The sequence below is a fragment of the Diadema antillarum genome, unplaced genomic scaffold (assembly GCF_040938485.1).
Source record: "Diadema antillarum isolate AM-2024a unplaced genomic scaffold, OU_Dant_1.0 seq00000941_RagTag, whole genome shotgun sequence".
Classification (NCBI taxonomy): domain Eukaryota; kingdom Metazoa; phylum Echinodermata; class Echinoidea; order Diadematoida; family Diadematidae; genus Diadema; species Diadema antillarum.
Window position 1 is genome coordinate 359,469 of NW_027271791.1, and position 17,925 is coordinate 377,393.

General features: G+C 36.2%; 1 protein-coding gene across 1 annotated transcript in view; it reads right to left on the bottom strand.

The window, feature by feature from the left end:
* Window positions 1–302: 302 nt before the first annotated feature.
* The window catches only part of LOC139741613 (ubiquitin domain-containing protein 2-like), a 29,551-nt gene continuing 11,928 nt past the window's right edge, over window positions 303–17,925 (bottom strand). Inside the window, exons 2-3 of the mRNA XM_071652193.1 lie at window positions 12,810–13,046; window positions 303–4,683 (exon numbers count right to left, since the gene is read on the bottom strand). Coding sequence (XP_071508294.1) covers window positions 4,295–4,683; window positions 12,810–13,046 — 626 coding nt within the window. The 3' untranslated portion in view covers window positions 303–4,294. The remainder of the gene's footprint in view (window positions 4,684–12,809; window positions 13,047–17,925) is intronic.

The following is a 17,925-nucleotide window of genomic DNA, read 5'->3' on the forward strand; positions in this document are numbered from 1 at the left end:
GATAGATATATAGCATCGAGAAATAGAGAAATAGTACAGAAAGATAGATATGAAGATGAGAGACAGAAAAATAGTACAGAAAGAGAGATATGTAAATATGAGAGATAGAGAAATAGTACAGAAAGATAGATACATAGATATGAAAGATATATGGGGAAATAGTACAGAAAGATATATATATAGCATCGAGAAATAGAGAAATAGCACAGAAAGAAAAATATGGATATGACAGATATATAGGGAATAGTACAGAATGATAGATATATAGATATGATCTATAGATAAAGTATTGTGTGACAGAGAGATGGGAAAGACAGAGAAAGTACAGAAAGTTAGACAGATGTATAAACGAGGATAAACAAACAGATAATTATATAGCAAGACAGATAGGAAAATATATCAAGAAATGAACCATTTACAGATCTTCAAATTTATGCATATACAACTGCACAATCATTACAAACAGTAAGAATTATTAATTCAGGTAGTTTTTGCTTTGATCTTGTTGGAATTGCCAGTTATCAATTGCTAGCAATATACAATGTATGAGGATGGCCATTTTTACTGAAATGACAGATGGCAGACCCCCCTGGAAATTCATGCCATTAGAAAGAAAAGAAAAAGAAATCAGATTCTGGCTATTATCCTACATCACCTTGTGTACATCTTTCTTAACAAACGACAAATTACTATTCCCTCAACACTTCCACCACGTTTCTCACACAGCCTCATCAAGAAAACAATACAATGTACAACTGTACACTTGTACCGTACATGCTTTACCAGAAGTAACAACATACATATCATTGATTCCACTTACCCTTTATTGGGTGACCTGATCCACATGCTACATATCAGCGGCTGATTACAAGCCTCACATGAATACAAACAAACATTATGCAAGGAGGGTCCCAGGGGTGTTACTGCTATCGGGAAAATGCCGTGCACTGTATCACGCACAACAGTGTCTGCACTGTAGGATAAGACAAGAGGATTACGTAACCTTCTGAACAACATCACTGTCAACTGCAGACCAGTACATGTATGAGGGATGTACAGTTGGAATTAAATACCATTCATCAAACAGGGCATGCTATAACCCGGTCCCAACAGACACACAAGGCGCATCCACACGTACACGAGATGCACTCCTAAATAATTGATGGGACGGAATGCAGGAATTGATATCAATTATGGGAAATAGGGATTTGTAATCTAACATTTGAATAATCCATGGAATGTACACTTGGATACATGTATACATATGTGTATCTAAAACTTATAAGAATATAAATAATACATTAATCTGCATTTGCAACATTTAAAATTTACAACACCTGCTGAGTAAAATGAAGTGTCTTTTTCATCGGCTAAAAACACAATGATGATCATGAGAAGATGTGTCACTGTTCTTCACACTATTTTGTGTCATTTCCACATGCCTGTAAGCTTAAATGAATTTATCTGTTCTCCCTCTGACACTCAATGGTGTTTAAGATTCACAACATGCTGCCACGTAGATTCTGACAGATGCGAAAAGTCAGGGTGATGTGTTCAGCCGGCATGTTGTAAACTGCACTAATTATTTGTAGCGGTCTGCTGTGCGTGCAGTGTACAGTAACTCAGAGGGCTCCTTATCAGCTTCGGTGCGTGCAGTGATGGCCTGTGAATCACACAACAGCCATTGCTAACGTACTGATCACATGGAACCATGTTGGTCTGACATTGGGAACGAACCACACATTAAGTTTAACCCCTTCACTACGAGATACTGAAATCCTCATACGTAGACTTCAAAAACCACTTACCATGCTCTTGAAGATGATGGCATAATAGAGGAATGCACACAACATTCCCCATCTTGACTCCAGTGGTTTTTCTACCCACATATGAATCACACAATATTCTTAAATTTTTTTTAAAATAAATTGCAGTGCAAGCGTAAATTGCCTGTATTCCACAGAAAGGAGAATGTGTATCACTCTACATTTTGTGCATAAAGCCAGCGGGCGGGTGTATGATTGGCTGCAGTGATAAGTGCATAGTGGTATCATCACATAGACCATGTACATGTACAAAACTGAAATTGACAAACTTGACAAAGGCACTCCAGAAATTCCAACTTAATGTGGTAAAAATAAAATAAAGTAAATTTGGGGGTTCAAAAGGCTTCATAAGAACTGTTGACAAAATACTTGAACAACGAGCTGAGTTGTATTGGGATGAGGTAAAGGCATGTACAATGTACGAGCATTTACATAAAAATGTTTATATTGCAGGCACAGACAGAAGTACTTTAGCACTGAAGAATGCAACATGTAAACTTCGTGTGTCTCTGTGGTTATCTTGAAGTTGCGTATTTTAAAGAGTCCCTTTAACATCTCATAGAATGATACAGACTGTATGGCATGAATACTGCATACAGTCTGACAGTGTTGATAGTAATGAAGTTTCACATAGGGCCAATGATTTCAATTAGGTTGTGAAAAAAAGTATACAACTGGTCGATCATTTCTTCCCTAAGATGAAACACCTGAATGATGCTAGTACATGTACATAGCTTGAACACAAATATAATTTCATGGGTTGATGTCCCTCTGAGATTACTTGTCTGAGTGTACAGATCAATCAAATCCACGATTCAAAGTAAGTCAGATTTATTTTAGAGCTGGTGTATATTCTTTAGATACAACTGTAAGAATTTATGCAATAATTATCTTTTCTTTCACAACACTCTAGACAATAAATACATTTTTGTTCAACCAGTTTATGCATACCAGTTTTAAGCGTTTATAGAAAGCTAAAAGAGGGGCAATGCTATTGAAATAAAAGGCCAAAGTTCTTACTAATCAAACTTGTGATTTGATGTTTTTCATCACGAAACAATAGTTACATGCACGATGATGGTGATGATGATAACAACTAAAATCACAATAATTCTCATATAAATACCATTACCATCATCATCATCACCACCACCATCATCATCATCATTATCAAAATGACCTCACACACTAATTTTGTGTAGGTACACCTGCACAGGTTGATATGCACATACTCCAGTCAGTATTTGGTGGAATTTTGCTTCATTTTGCTGGTCCCTAAATTCAAGAATATGTATATAAAATATGGGTATTTGTCCAATGAAACATTTTAGGGCAAAATTCAATTTTAAAGTCAATTAGGTTGGTTTCTTTAACTGAATTGGTGCCTTTAAAATGTAGGGTATATTCCTGCAATGAATGTACAAATATATCTATAGCAAGTGTATGCCATTTATCCTCTTGGACCCTGACTGGTCAGCATCCGAAAATAAACAATTTGAGACAGTTAAACTAATACCAGGTGCAGAAATTGTCATATTATATTTCATAGGTAGGATGGATGTTGTATTAACTTTGTAATTTTGGTGACTGTATACATTTGATTAGTAATTGTATAAATCTATGTAAACATAATAGAATATTAAAATTGAAAAATTTTCAAGTTTTCATCTCTTCACTCTTGTCAAATTGAGTGAAGTACACAAAACTTTCCACATCAGAAAATATTTCCAAAATGTGGTCATTGATTATCAGTGCAACATGAAATTTTTTTCTGGGAATGATAACACACATGTATGAATAACAATAAGATATCTAAGCTGTACTTTACTGTATATGTCTATGATGCTGAAAGCCTACAAGTGATGCAAACTAATAAGCACAGTCTTAAATTCTACTCATTTCCCGTCATCAACACTTCACCTTTCAATAAATATTGCTTTTTTTTTCTTACCTATAGTAATCTCTGCAGTTAGTCCCACTCAAACCGCATGGCTGTCGTATGTGCATTACAGTACACTGTGCTCACGCACAATGTACCTTCTTTTATGACATCTTCCACAACTGTGGCATTTACACATTCCCACCCATTCAGAGTGTGAATATAAAGGTACAACAAACTTAAAACAGGCATGTCTCAATTGACATGTTACTTTGAAAACTTAGGCTGAAATAAGAATCTACATTTGAAATTTGTACATAACCATCAAAGACGAATGTAAGGCAATAAAGATAGACAGTGAACAGGTAAAAGAGCTGGTTACTAGGCCAGTTCATTCATCAAAAAAAAAAAAAAAAAAAAAAAGAAGGAAAAAAGGAAAAAGAAGTAAACTGAACTTGAAGTGAAACTGATGGTAAAGAAAGAATGAGAAATATAAATCATTCATAAAGTATATTCTGATGATTTGTTTTTCATAGAACTGGACTTGCCAGTTGCATGGACCAGGGCTGGAGCCGAAACACTGCAGGGGTCAACCATCCACAGGTGCTGGGTTCGGCGGACTGATTATCACTTGCACGACATATCCTTTCATTAGCTTAGCCTCCTCTATTCGTGTCTTGTCCGTGAGCAGTTTGCCACCGAAGTAAAACCGTTGCCGCGAGGGCTCCATGCTCTCCGAGGCATGAATGCGCTTCTTTACCTGGTACATCGTGTCCGTGGATCGCACAGTTAGTTTGATTTCCTTGCCTGTGGACAGGCGGAATTTGACAGTCAGTTCTGTGCCGCCCTCTGCTGGCGGCTCCGGGTCAATGACATCAATGTCACTTGTCTCCTCGACCATGTTGACGGGCGCACTGAGGGTGTAGACGGGTAGAGTGTAGCGATTGCCAAGCTCATCGTAGCAGTCCGTTAGGGCACCTGCAGGGAGGATATGAATCAACAATGACATGAGTATCTTTTTAGGTAGAATGAGTGCTTTTATGAGAATCTTTCTATTATAATCATTATTATTGTTATTATTATTATTGTTGTTGTTGTTATTGTTAGTATTATTATTATTATTATTGTTATTATTGTTATCAGTAGTATTATTATTATCATAATATTATTATTATTATTATCATTATTACTATTATTATTATTATCATTATTATTACTATTAATTATTATCATTATTATTACTATTACTATTGTTATTATAATTATTATTATTATTAATATTATTATTATTACCATTATATTTATTATTTTTATTATTATCATCATTGATACCTGCCAACCTCTGCACACCAAAACACAAATATGGACGGATACATGGCAAAAACATATTTTTTTAGGAAAAAAAACCCATATTTTGGGGGAAAAAAAAAGGAAGAACAAACATTACACACTATAACCATACTGTTGTCAAATCAAATTACAGAAACCATTTTCTCATTCACACACAATATCTTCCTTATTTTCAAGGAAGAAAGCATATACATCCCGTACATTACCATGTGGTAAACATACATTTTGTAGCCAAAAACATACCAGATGGTAGAGCCATCATACATTTTAAAATGTCATACAGGGTTACATGGACTTGCACTTAACCAAGAGTTTAGAAGGGGAGAGGCATAGTAAATGGGATCTACAAAATTAATGTAGGACATATTCTACATCAGCCACATCAAGGCCGCTCAAATGGTATAACAACATAACCATGCTGTTTACATGTAGTTTCAAAAATAAAACAAAACAAAACAAAAGACCACATACATGTGTATGTATTCTGGTAGATTAAACATACACACATTACCAAACGGAATAAAAAATTCAACTACACATTTCAGAGAACTTTAAAGCATTATTATCCTGCAATACTACAGAAAATATAAAAAAAAAGTACAGCTGTATCACTAGATTGTTAGTCTTAAAAACAGTTCATATCTCAACTTCTGCACACATAGCTCTATAATATTGTTCCTTTCCTTCTTTAATTTTTCCTTTGATATGATTGTACATTTGTAGAATTTAAATGAAAAAAAAATGCAAACATCTCAAGTTTATATCCCATGACAGTTTTCTTGACACTAAATGTGTGCACTGGCTCTGAATGAATGTTCTGTGTAGTGATGACTCACAATCCTGGCATGTGCATACTGCATGAAGGATCGCACCACATTTATTTCGGATGCAAAGCTACTTGTAATTGTACAACTAGTTGAATGTCGTATTTCCTAAAATCTGTTCCACAGGGATACCCACATTCAAACAGTAATATCGCTGCATCCACCAAAGTGGGTGAAAATAAGGGAAAAAAGAAGAAAAACAAAAGAAGAAGCAGTAACATTAGCAGAGACTCCAACCCTAAGCACCTTCTGATCGGGAGATTCTCAGATCCAGCGATTCTCAGATCCCGCCTGAAACCCCTAGCAAACGGGAGACTCAAATTGATGTGCGCCGAGCACGAAGTTCCTTGCGGTCTAGAGTTCTACAAACAATGTAGATGCTCTCTCGTGCTATCTAAGGCTTATTTTTCAACATACAATGAAATTAAGTAAGAAATCATTTCAGGCGGGAGAACGGGAGATTCTGCAAAAATGGGCTTTCAGCGGGAGATCTCCCGTCGAAAGCGGGAGAGTTGGAGTCTCTGCATTAGGATACCAGCAATACTCCCATCATACGACTGTGTAACTTCCAAACTTCGGAGAGAATAAACTTTGTTCTCCCAGTATCTAGCAAAATCAGAATTTTCTGAACTCAATCTGAAGTGCAAGCACCAACATAAATTGTACATATCATGTGAGTACAAGTACGTTGCTCTCTGTTGAAGTCTATATAAGGGTTGCAAAAACTCTGCACAGGACAGACTCATGCCGAAACATGGTGTGCAGTGTACATACAAATCATACATGTTCTGTAGTAAAAATTCACAATTTGGTTTAAAATCTGTGGGAAAATTGCACATGTCAAGCATGAAAAACCTACTTTAAGAAAAAAAAATCCTTATTTCTATTTTTGATTGTGAAGAAAAATCACAAAATATTACAAAAACATACACACATTTCTACATGTGAGTGAACCTTGAAATTCAAGGCAAAAAGTAGAAAATTTTGCAGTTTCAAAGCTGTTACAAGGGGTACGTGTACAATATCTCCAAGAAAATGTAAATGTCTGTGACAGACACGCCAGGTCAGGCTGAGGTCAAATGTACAAGTGTACATCATTCTGTGTACATGTTCACTTCATTTGATATACAATGTACATTATACAATGTCAGTGGCAGTTCACTATACAATATGTGAATTCAATAAATTTCTCAGGAGACATGGATACCCATTATTTGAATTGCCCCCTGTGCACACCAACTTTGAGCAGTGTAGTAGAATATCCAAATAAACAGTAGATCAAACAAAGAAAGCCTTCTTTACAGACACAATCGCATTTATTCATAACATTTTCCACAAATTTAGACATAATAAAACGATTGATTTGGGGGATTTCCCTTTGAAGCTGCATGTGTAACAAATACCGGTACCGTTGAAATGCAATTTATGAAATGACTCCACCCTTAAAAATCACACCTTGCAAGCTGAGCTTGCACAATAGAGGCTTGAAGACTAGTACAACAATGTAGGTTTCTATCTCAAACAAAAGAACTTTCCATGCATCTCTAGACGAGCGCCATGAAGTGCCTTCCCAGTGCATGGGCGACATTGTGCTGTTTCATGACCTTGCTAAATGGCCTCTGATCTGGCTCTCAGTCTCAGCTGTAGTACAGTACTCACCACATACAATGTAATCACACGCTGCTTCTGTGAGAATACTGACTACATCGTATGTGCAACAAAAATTCAACATCCACTGTAATAAAACTTGTGCTATTTTGACAGCTTAATCAAAACCACACCCTACTTTTCCATGACCATCGTCTGAATGTTCCCCTGGTTGCACATCATACAAAACTGAAATTACTGACATGGTCTAGAAATATCTGATGTGCCTTGATAGATTGTTCACAAACACTGCACATACATGTACTGTATTTAATGTGCGCAGCATCACTGTTTCACAACTGGAGTATAGCGTAACAACAGCTAGCAATACCCTACGAACATTGTGACACCATGGCTGGAATATTCCACTGGACTGAAATTAATTTGGTTTTGATTTAATAACTGCTTTATTTCTTCATTTACTCTGCCAACACAATGCATGAGGACATTGCTAACTTGTGCTTTGCTTTGTAAATGAGAAGGAAAAAAAATCGTAGAAAAAGAGAGAAACAATTCATGAAACTACAGTATGCAGTGTAAATGCAGTTTGACTTAACGATTCATAATACCCTGATCATCAATCACGTGGCCAAAAGAATATCTAAATATAAATGTGTGATTTTATACATGCAGTTTATAATTACAATATTTCAATAATTGTCCGGAGCCTTCAGATTGCACATACTTTGCACTTGGACACACCCACAAAGATCTCTCCAAATCGAGATTCTGTCAATGACATCATCTGTCAATCATTGCTTTAAATGGATGGTACAGTTTCGGTTGAGATGGGGCATGAGGTTTCCAATGTTTTTTTTTTTTTTTTTTTTTTTTTGATAATGAGAAACCTCTTATAAATGAGATATGAAAGAGCATATAATTCTAAGAGGAATTCAAAGTCTACATAAAAACTGGTTTTGAAATGGCTGAGATCTCCAAAACAAAGCAATCCTAATAAAACGTGGGACCCACCTTTAATTAGGATCGCTTTGTGTTACATAATTGTACTTTGTTTTTGGATATCTCAGCCACTTCAAAACCGATTTTCATCAAATAAAGTTTGAATTCCTCTTAGAATTGTATGCCTTTCAACATTTCATGAGGTGGTTTCTAAGTATCTCGCAAAAAGTTATAAGCTGAATTCTCACGTCAACCAATACTTACCATCCCTTTAAGAACTAATATGATTACCAAAAGACAACGGTGTGCATCTTTCCCTATCAGACCAGGCATAACTTCCATGTTTCCCTTCAATGTCTGATATACTGAATTATAGTGACACGGAAACTTGCAAATTATGCTCAGTCTAGGGAAATATACATTCCAATGTTGTTTGTTTACCATGGCTTAAAGCAATAATTGACAGATGATGTCACTGGCAGAATCTGGGTTTGGAAGGTTTTTTGTCGGCATACACATATTGTACATATCCAAGTAGAGTTACGGTCTGAAGATAAATAGAAAAATTATTACATGAGATGTATGATATGAGTATATGGCACATACATATCATTATATACAATCAGATATTCATTTGGCTGCATGCATTTTATAAGTGATACTGAGCACACAACGCATTAAAAAATAACGGAAGTCAACATGCATTTGCAGATCATGTAATTTATTTAATGACGTTTGACTCTTTGGTTTTTATAAAGTACTGTTTACCACTGGGAGCAGTGATATAAAAAAAAATATTCGAGATATCACATTGTACTGTATGCATATGTGTAGGTCTGTTGTATCACTCATCACATCCCCCATGTTAAAATTTTGCAATAATGCCTAGAGTATTTATAAGGAGATATCACTAATTTTCTCAATAAACCAAAGCTGTAGACAGTTTAATCTAGAAACATTTTTATTATCAACTATTGTTCATATTTTGTATGTTGTACTAACCATTAATGATACTGATTCAAATTTTTTAATTGGTTGTTTCTATTCCTAAGTCACATTTCAGAACTATTTTGAAGCACTAAAGAGGGGTTTTTGTTTCATCTGCAAATGGTAAATCATGCCTTTAACATCAAAATCGGGTGATTACTTAATATCTGCTTACTCTCTGCTGATTCAAAAGAGCAAGAATACTGTAACTGCATTTCGGTATTGAGCCCAGTGCTATTTCTGTGAGACTTGATTTGTATTCATAAACCAAGTCTGTAAACCCACAGACATCTACTGTGTGTGTACAAAAAATGTACATATACTCATATGGCATATACAATACACTGCATATGAAATTTAATTTTGATTATCAATTCTCAGTGTCACACACGAGTCATGAAAGCAAAGTCTCACTCAGGTCAGACCAGACAAGAAGAGGCCAGGGGCGCCAGTCATCTGTTGCTGAAATCAACGATAACATCTGTTGGAACGTTACACAATGGAAAGACCGTCAGTCATTCACTGCATTGATTCCACTACCCCTTGTGAAGACACTTTCCATACACACAGGCAATTAAAAGGATGGGTTTGCCACTGGAGTGTAAGTGTAGTCAAAACAAATCCCAAGCTTTCTCATGCTTTGCATCTTTCCTTCGAAAAACTCTGTAGGCAATTATGTCTTGTTTGTTTGCTTGTTTGTTTGTTGTTGGTTTTTTGGGGAGGGCTTGATGGACATATAATTTTCTGCTATACAATGTATAATTCAGACTGTACTTGTCAACACATTGGCACATTCTATGTGCCGCTACACGTTGTACTTGTATGCATTCAACACCAGGAAATGTACACTACAACTATACAGACATCATTCATTTAAATGACAATGAGCATTTAATAAACAAAAGGGCTTGGTTTCTTGGAGGGATCAAAAAGTTCTACTTTGTATGCATTGGGTCCAGACACAGCACAGTAAAAGTTCCAATGATGTTTTTAAACCAGTCTTTGTGATTTGATGCCTTGCTACATGTTCATTACTGTTTTTTATAGTTACATTCTTGTATGAGTTAAATAGAAAATGAAAGTACATGTACAAATACTGATCGCCACAAGAGATCATATGTTAATGCATGTTTGAAAAATACAGCTGTACTCATGTGTTTATATTGTTCAGTAAAATGTATACAAGAACTGTTGGCTGTTTGGAAGGTAATTTGATACACATCAGCTATGTGAAAATGCATGTTACACTTACAGCTGTACTTCATACACATCAGTCCCTGTCAGTCATACGTTAGCATTGCAGAATCATATTGGGCTAATACAATATGATTTAGATTTTCTGTAGTAGCCTAGAAGTACATAAATGTACAGTCAAACCTGTCTAAGTGGCCACCCCAAAGGATATGAAAAAAAGAAAGAAAACAAAACACACACACACACACACACACACACACACTCACAGTAAAATCATGATTTTTTTTTTCTAAAGAATAATACACAGTACAAAACAGTATCAAGGATACATCTCTCTCCTACACATACCAGAAGAATCCCAAAATTTACTCCCAGTTGCAAATTCGGATAAAGTAAGACATTGTATTCCATGAGTGCATACAATATTCTTAAACATTATACATATTTTTAATAATGCAGTAAAGTGCATTTTATTTGAATGAAGAAACTAACAATGCTATTCTGATGAAGGAAGCTGGTGGCAGAAAACATTTGCTACCAAAAGACGAGCTCCAAATACTGACATGCAAGTACACTTGTATGTTCTTAAATTTAAATATTATCCAGATTTTTAACTATTAAAAGCATTAATGTGCTTCTTATTTGAATAAATACATGAACAATAAAATCCCAGTGAATGGAGCTGTTTGTACATACAGTGTAGGTGGCGGAAAACATTAGCTAGTTCTACCCAAAAGACCAGCTCTACATACTGACATGTCCAGGCAATGCCATGTAAAGGTGACTCCGATCATAAAATTAGTAATGTTTAGAAACTACTTCAGCCCAATACAAGAAAACAAAAATGTCATCAAACTCCTTCTGATATTCATAGTTTCCAGACAAACAAAGTTGAGGTGTCACTGTTCATCAGGAGAATGACTTAAAGACATTATTAACCATTTGCAGATGAAACAAAGACCCAATTTTAGTGAGCACTTCAAAATAGTTCTAAAATATGAGTAAGAGATGGAAACAACCAATATAAAAATGTTTATCAGTATTATCAATATTAAGTAAATACTGTTAAATATACAAAATGTGAACAATAATTATAATAAATATGTTTCTAGAATAAACTGTTCACAGTTATGGTTTATTAAGAAAAAGTGATATCTCCTTATATTTTAGGCTTTATTGCAAATTTTTTATATGGCAGGATGTTTTGTGAGACAACTGACCTGCACATTTGCATCAAATGTGATTTTAACTCTAACATTTTTTAAATCACTGAAACTCCCAATGGTAAACAATACCTTTAACTCTGAATGTGATCATTGTAGGTCATGTACACAAACTTTGTAAAGAGGTATGGGTGTATTTCTGAGAGCAGTCATGCTTGAATTTGAATGCATGAAGCATTTAACAAACGGAACACATAAAAATGATCCAAGTCGGTCGTTGCCCACCTCACAGACTGCAGACAATCCTCGAAAGCTCGACATCCATCACCCTTCAGTTAATGCCGAGGGCACGACATTGTCCCCATGGGAAGTGTTCAGAGAAGCACTGGTACGTGTGCGCACATGTGGGTCACGATTCGCTGGCAGTTGAAATTCTGAGAAATGAGGTTGCAACATCACAGCCCCACTTCTATTTTTGCTTCCCCCACCCTCCCCAATATCAGTCTACAAATGTACATGTGGGAAACTTTTCAATGAATGCCATATAGATATGGGCTCAAGAACTTAGCCTATGGATGCATTTTAGCCCAATGAGGACGAGTCCCAAGTATACTCGGGCAGGGTCTATGGAAAATGCGTGTTGTAAGTGTAGCAAAATCAGCACGTCCTCAATGGGTTAAATGCTGACCATTTTCTGATTTGACTGGAATGCACTTTTGTGTACTGTATTAAACAGTAGTGCATTGTTACACTGGTTATGCTGATACCTTTACTGTGCCTAGGATTTTACCCCCAAAATGTGAAGAGGAAAGATTGAAAAATGCCTTCCACTATACTTTTGGTGTGTACATAATTTGTATATGGCACTCTTTTAAACTATTTCAGATGATAAGTAGCTTTCATTTCAATTAGAAAGTGAGTCTTTGTTGTCCCTGGCAAGCAGGCATCGGCTCATAGCGCCATCAGCAGTATCGAATTTCACTGATATGACACACATGGTCATCCTATCATGCTTTGGAATGGAATGGGGTTAACTCACCGTTCGGACATGATATATTGGCCCCGTCGATGATGGCCTGAGCCAGGACATGGTCGCCGGACTCCAGGGCGGAGGCCGCCCCTCGCAGGGCATCCCAAATCTCCTTCCGTCCCTCATAGGCTGGGGCGGTCTCCCAGAACTCATCTCGCTTGCTCTGTAGTTGCCCCGTCGTCAGGGGAACGTCGCTCTTCCATTTTGGCTTCTCTGGTTTCAAGGGTTGGTTCCGCCCTATAGGCACTGTAAAATAGAAATTGTGATTTGTGAATTACTTATCGGAAACAATGTGACTTACTTTCATTTCTTTTTCCATTTCATAAAAGGACACATCTGAGGCTTGCTTGTGTCAATTCTTTACTGTAAATTGGAGAATTTAGATACTGACACAAATATTTCAACAGTTGAAAACTGACCTTTCAATTTTTTTCTTTTTTTGTCCAATTTTTGCCCATATTTTCATATGATTTTCAGTTGTTATTATAGTGTTACAGGCTGATTGTGATCTCATTGAAGGAAAAAATTCTGGATGAATTACAAAAGGCTCTGTAGATTAAATAAAAATAGAGCAAAATTCAGTATGCTGCAGTATTGCAATGAAATTTCAAGCAGCATTCATACAAAAAGATGACTTGCAACCCAATATACACTGCATCCCCATAGGAAAAAATAAAAACCAAATGGAGAAAGCTGGTGAAAGATAAGATACCAGTAACTCACTGAAATACAGCTTCAGCAGCATAACCGGTGATTCTGATCAGCAAAGGAGAACTTTGCTTTAATATTCGTTTCCCTCTATTTGGTGACTATTTCACTAAGTGCCACCAGTTTAGTGTGGAACAAATTGGTCATTATTGCAGAGTTACCTTCATTATTTGTTTGGTACTGTGTACAACCAGCGCCTATCTGGATTCGATGGTATAATGCATAATGCAAGTGGTGCTGACATTTGTTACCATGGTAACTGTAACTACATAGAGCTGCTTTGGGACATACTTTCTCTTGTCTACCCTGTCTACAAATCTGGCATTAATCATCAGGGCAAAACCCTTTTAGCTCCACTTTTTTTGTGTCTCATGTCTAAAGCAATAATTACTGCGCTCCAATCCAAGCAAAGAATGATATGACCATCCAGCGTGGCAGCTACAATGTACACAACACAACAAACCAGTAAGTCAGTACTGTGACGAATAAGCCACGCAGATGTCTATTTAAGAGGTTGAAACTCTTGGACCATCAAATCTGAGAAATCATAATTCTATGGTTTTAGTGAAGCATCTTTTTGTACGAAGATTTTTTGTCATTTCACGCATGTGCCATAACATGTACTTCCACTGCAGAAGAGCAGACAAGAGCAATTGATGTTTAACTGCGAGCTCATTCGCTAGTCTGAAAGAAATTCTTTGTGTGTGCTCCATGTTTGATTCCCCATTAAATCTCGTGGGTGACCCCAGAGTCACTAGCGTGAAAGGGGTATTAGTTATATAAAGGATTCTCTTTTCTCTCAAACTTTAAGAAATCAGACAAAATATGTCTGAGTCACTAGCATGAAAAGGGTATTAGTTCTACGAGATTCTCTTTTCTGACAAACTTTAAGAAATCAGACAAAATATGTTATGAAAGACACCACTGTGATTAAGATCTCAGCCCAGCATATACATGTACTATGGTGCAGCACAAGTTCATCTGAGTGAGGTTCCCCCAAATTTCCTGAGAATCCTTGATTTGTTATGTAATACCAATTTCCAGAAGCTCCAAATGACCAATACAAATGGTTTGGCATGTACAAATCTGTACAAGTACACGCCAAGTCTGACAGGAGTGTATGATAAATGCTGACATATTTAGTGTACAAATACATTTGCGATATGAGTCACCATCATACCACGCTGCACTTAAGTGTACAGCAGCCTATGTTCAATTTCAACCCACATACTTTCGGTAGTGCTTTGCTAAGTAAAGAGCTATAAAGCATTTCTTTAGAAGCCAACATATTTCAGTATGCAAACATTTTTGCAGGTGGTTAACTTTTGCAACGTGCCAATCACATTCAGAGTACATTGACATGGTCTTTCGCCAAGCACGAAGGTCGTGTGCTACATAGAACACGCTAGGTAGACAAAATAATGTTGTCTCATACAACATTAAATTTGCATTTTGGCGTTGCAATGTTAAATGGTATTCCGTCATTGGGATGCCAATGAATTTTATATAATTTGTCATGAGAATTGACTTTGAGGGTCCCATTTAACATTTGTCTGTTTGTTTGCTTTTCTATAATATTTCCCCATAATTATGTATGGTCTATGTCTAACTATAATATCCATGCTCCACATTTCCCTATTAATATCTGATTTTATCCTGGAATATAAAACTAAACAAGCTTGCTTTTACACAGGCCACATGATATTTCTCTGACTTTGTAAGAATACAAAATTTGCAGTCCAGTATGAAGTATTGTAAACAGACTTTTATGTTTATTTTCATATCAAGACAGTTGTACATTCAAACGAAGGGTTCACCTAATTGGCATTTTGTAATTTTTATATTACAGTATTGTTATGTGTATGACATTTTCTTCAGAAATATGAAAATGAATTGAAATAGAAATTTGCAAAATTTGTAATTATAACATAAAATCCTCAAATAGATAACACCGCCAAACAGCATCCACAGACTGCAAATGCAATACGACATATTACACTGTACATATGACTGGCAAGGAAGGGTATCTACTGTACACATGTATGCACCTGAAATAACATCGCAGGCACAAGAGGTAGGAATGAAGAACATTGATGACTTTGTAATCATCCAGCCGTATTTATCTCGCCTCAATAAGCCCGTACTGCTACTTGCTATGCATGTTTGTGTGAATCTACAAGGTAGAACCAGAACTGCTACAATTCTCCCTTGTTCTGCTAGAAGCTTCCTGAAAACTTGCATAAAATATATAATTTATCTTTTCATGTTTGCATTTCTATAAGAGGATATAAAAATATCCCTGACTCAGGTCTTATTTTTTGTCGTTTGATGTGTTTTTATAGTTAATGGCTGTTCCTTCTTTCCTTTTGTTTTAATATATCATGATGAAATGTGCTATTAAAGTATTCAGAGTATCGGTCGAATTAAAAATGTAAACATGCAGGTAATTGTTGTATGCATCAATGCAGGTGAATAGGGTATACGATGACATTATGGGCACATACATTGTATGTATTCTTGCACAAAAATGTTGGCAGGCTGGTTGATTTCTGTATACGAAAACCAAAGATATAATTTGTTTATCATTGTTGTTTATAGTGATTATACATATTTGCTTTGATAATCAATAAAAGAAATAAATAATGCATATTTCCATGGGGGGGGGGGGGGGAGTAGGGCAGCATTTGTAAAATAGCCTCATGTCATCAATCAATAATTTCTTCATGGTAACCTAGCAACCGAGTGTCAAAGTTTTGTTTCATAATGAAGAAATACACATGGCAGAGAAAAAGTGCTCCAGCACCTCAGCTACTGTACTTTTTATCCCATCTGAAAATGTTGAAGCACATGCATGAAATACAGTTTGTAGTGTTCATGTGGCAATGTGAATTAAAATTAAGTTGTCTGGGCCCTGTTTTATGAAAAGTTAAAATTGATTATATAGTTGATTTCAATTGTAAGTCTATGGCAGCCTGTGTAGTAAGGGAATTTAACATTGATTTTATCTTTTGATAGAACAGGGCCCAGATGTTCAGGATGACACATACATTGTACAAAGTACGTTGTATACTTTGTAGTACATGTACGCACTGTATACTCATGTTCATGACAAGTTGTAAGCAACAACGACCACTACATTCATCATTTGACCAATTGTACACTTTGTAGTTTTTACTACATTTCTGTGTGTGCCTGTGTTAATATTCTGTGCGAAAAGTTGTCTGCGATAATGACCAATGCCACATGTATAGCATTCGCCATTTGTCAAGTTGTGTGATTGGCTACCCTTGTACCTAATGATGGCACAATTCAATGATAACTGTCCCTTGAGCATGGTGCAAATCATCATGCTTTCGTGGAATGCCAGCCCCAGAGATCGACAGCAGAAATGGCCTTCTCGAAGACGGTGGCGGACTGCACAAAACCAGGGAGCCATGCAAGCGTACCAGCAAGATCCGACGGGCATGATATGATTCAAATCAGGCTGGTCACACCTTGCAACCCAAGCCCAAGTCACAACCCATCCATAGGGGCATGTCATAATGACGTCTTTGCCCGTGGTTAGACGTCATGAGAAGACAGTCATTGCAAATGGCTGGATGAACAACAGGCGTCACCCCTCACTGAACAGAGTGCAAGCTAATGGTGATTAAATATAAATAAAGGCCTCACAGAAATGTCAGTGGTTAGTTAGTGAGGCCATGAGTGTTAGTTACATGTTCACATGTAGGAGTATCCCACGCATTAATGTCATAGAAATGAGCTACTGTACACTGTATGATAAACGATGTAGTACATGTAATCATTTATAATGATAAAGTACAATATGTATTCAATGGATACATGGTACACACTACATGTACAGTGTGCGTTGTAACACAATTGTAGTGCACCATACATTGTAAAATGTGCACGCTAGGATCCACCAGATTCACATTGACAATTAGTTAAAGGACAAGTTCACCTTTACTAGGCATAGATGGACTAAATGCAGCAATATAAGTAGAATACATCAGTGAAAGTTTCGGAAAATTTAGACAATCCATTCAAAGACATACATAAAGGTAGTCCCACAAAATTCATTATTTCTTTTTCTTTTTTTTCTTTTTTTTTTTTTTTTTTTTTTGGGGGGGGGGGGGGTTTAGTACATATTCCCTCAACCTGTTTCTGATATGTTAAGAGTACAAAGTAATACCATTCCCCCTCCCTTCTGAAAGAGGCTTGACAAGTGTTCTTTTATTATGTACATTGTATGTGAGAAAAACAATTTTAGTTTTTGGTGAATTTTTTAACATAAATTTCTTTTTAACATATCATTCTACACATGTGATATCACAAACTGTAGTAGTCTTCTCATCCAGCAATGGTGGCAATGAAACTTTAAAAATTCATTAACTTTTGAATGGATCGTCTGATT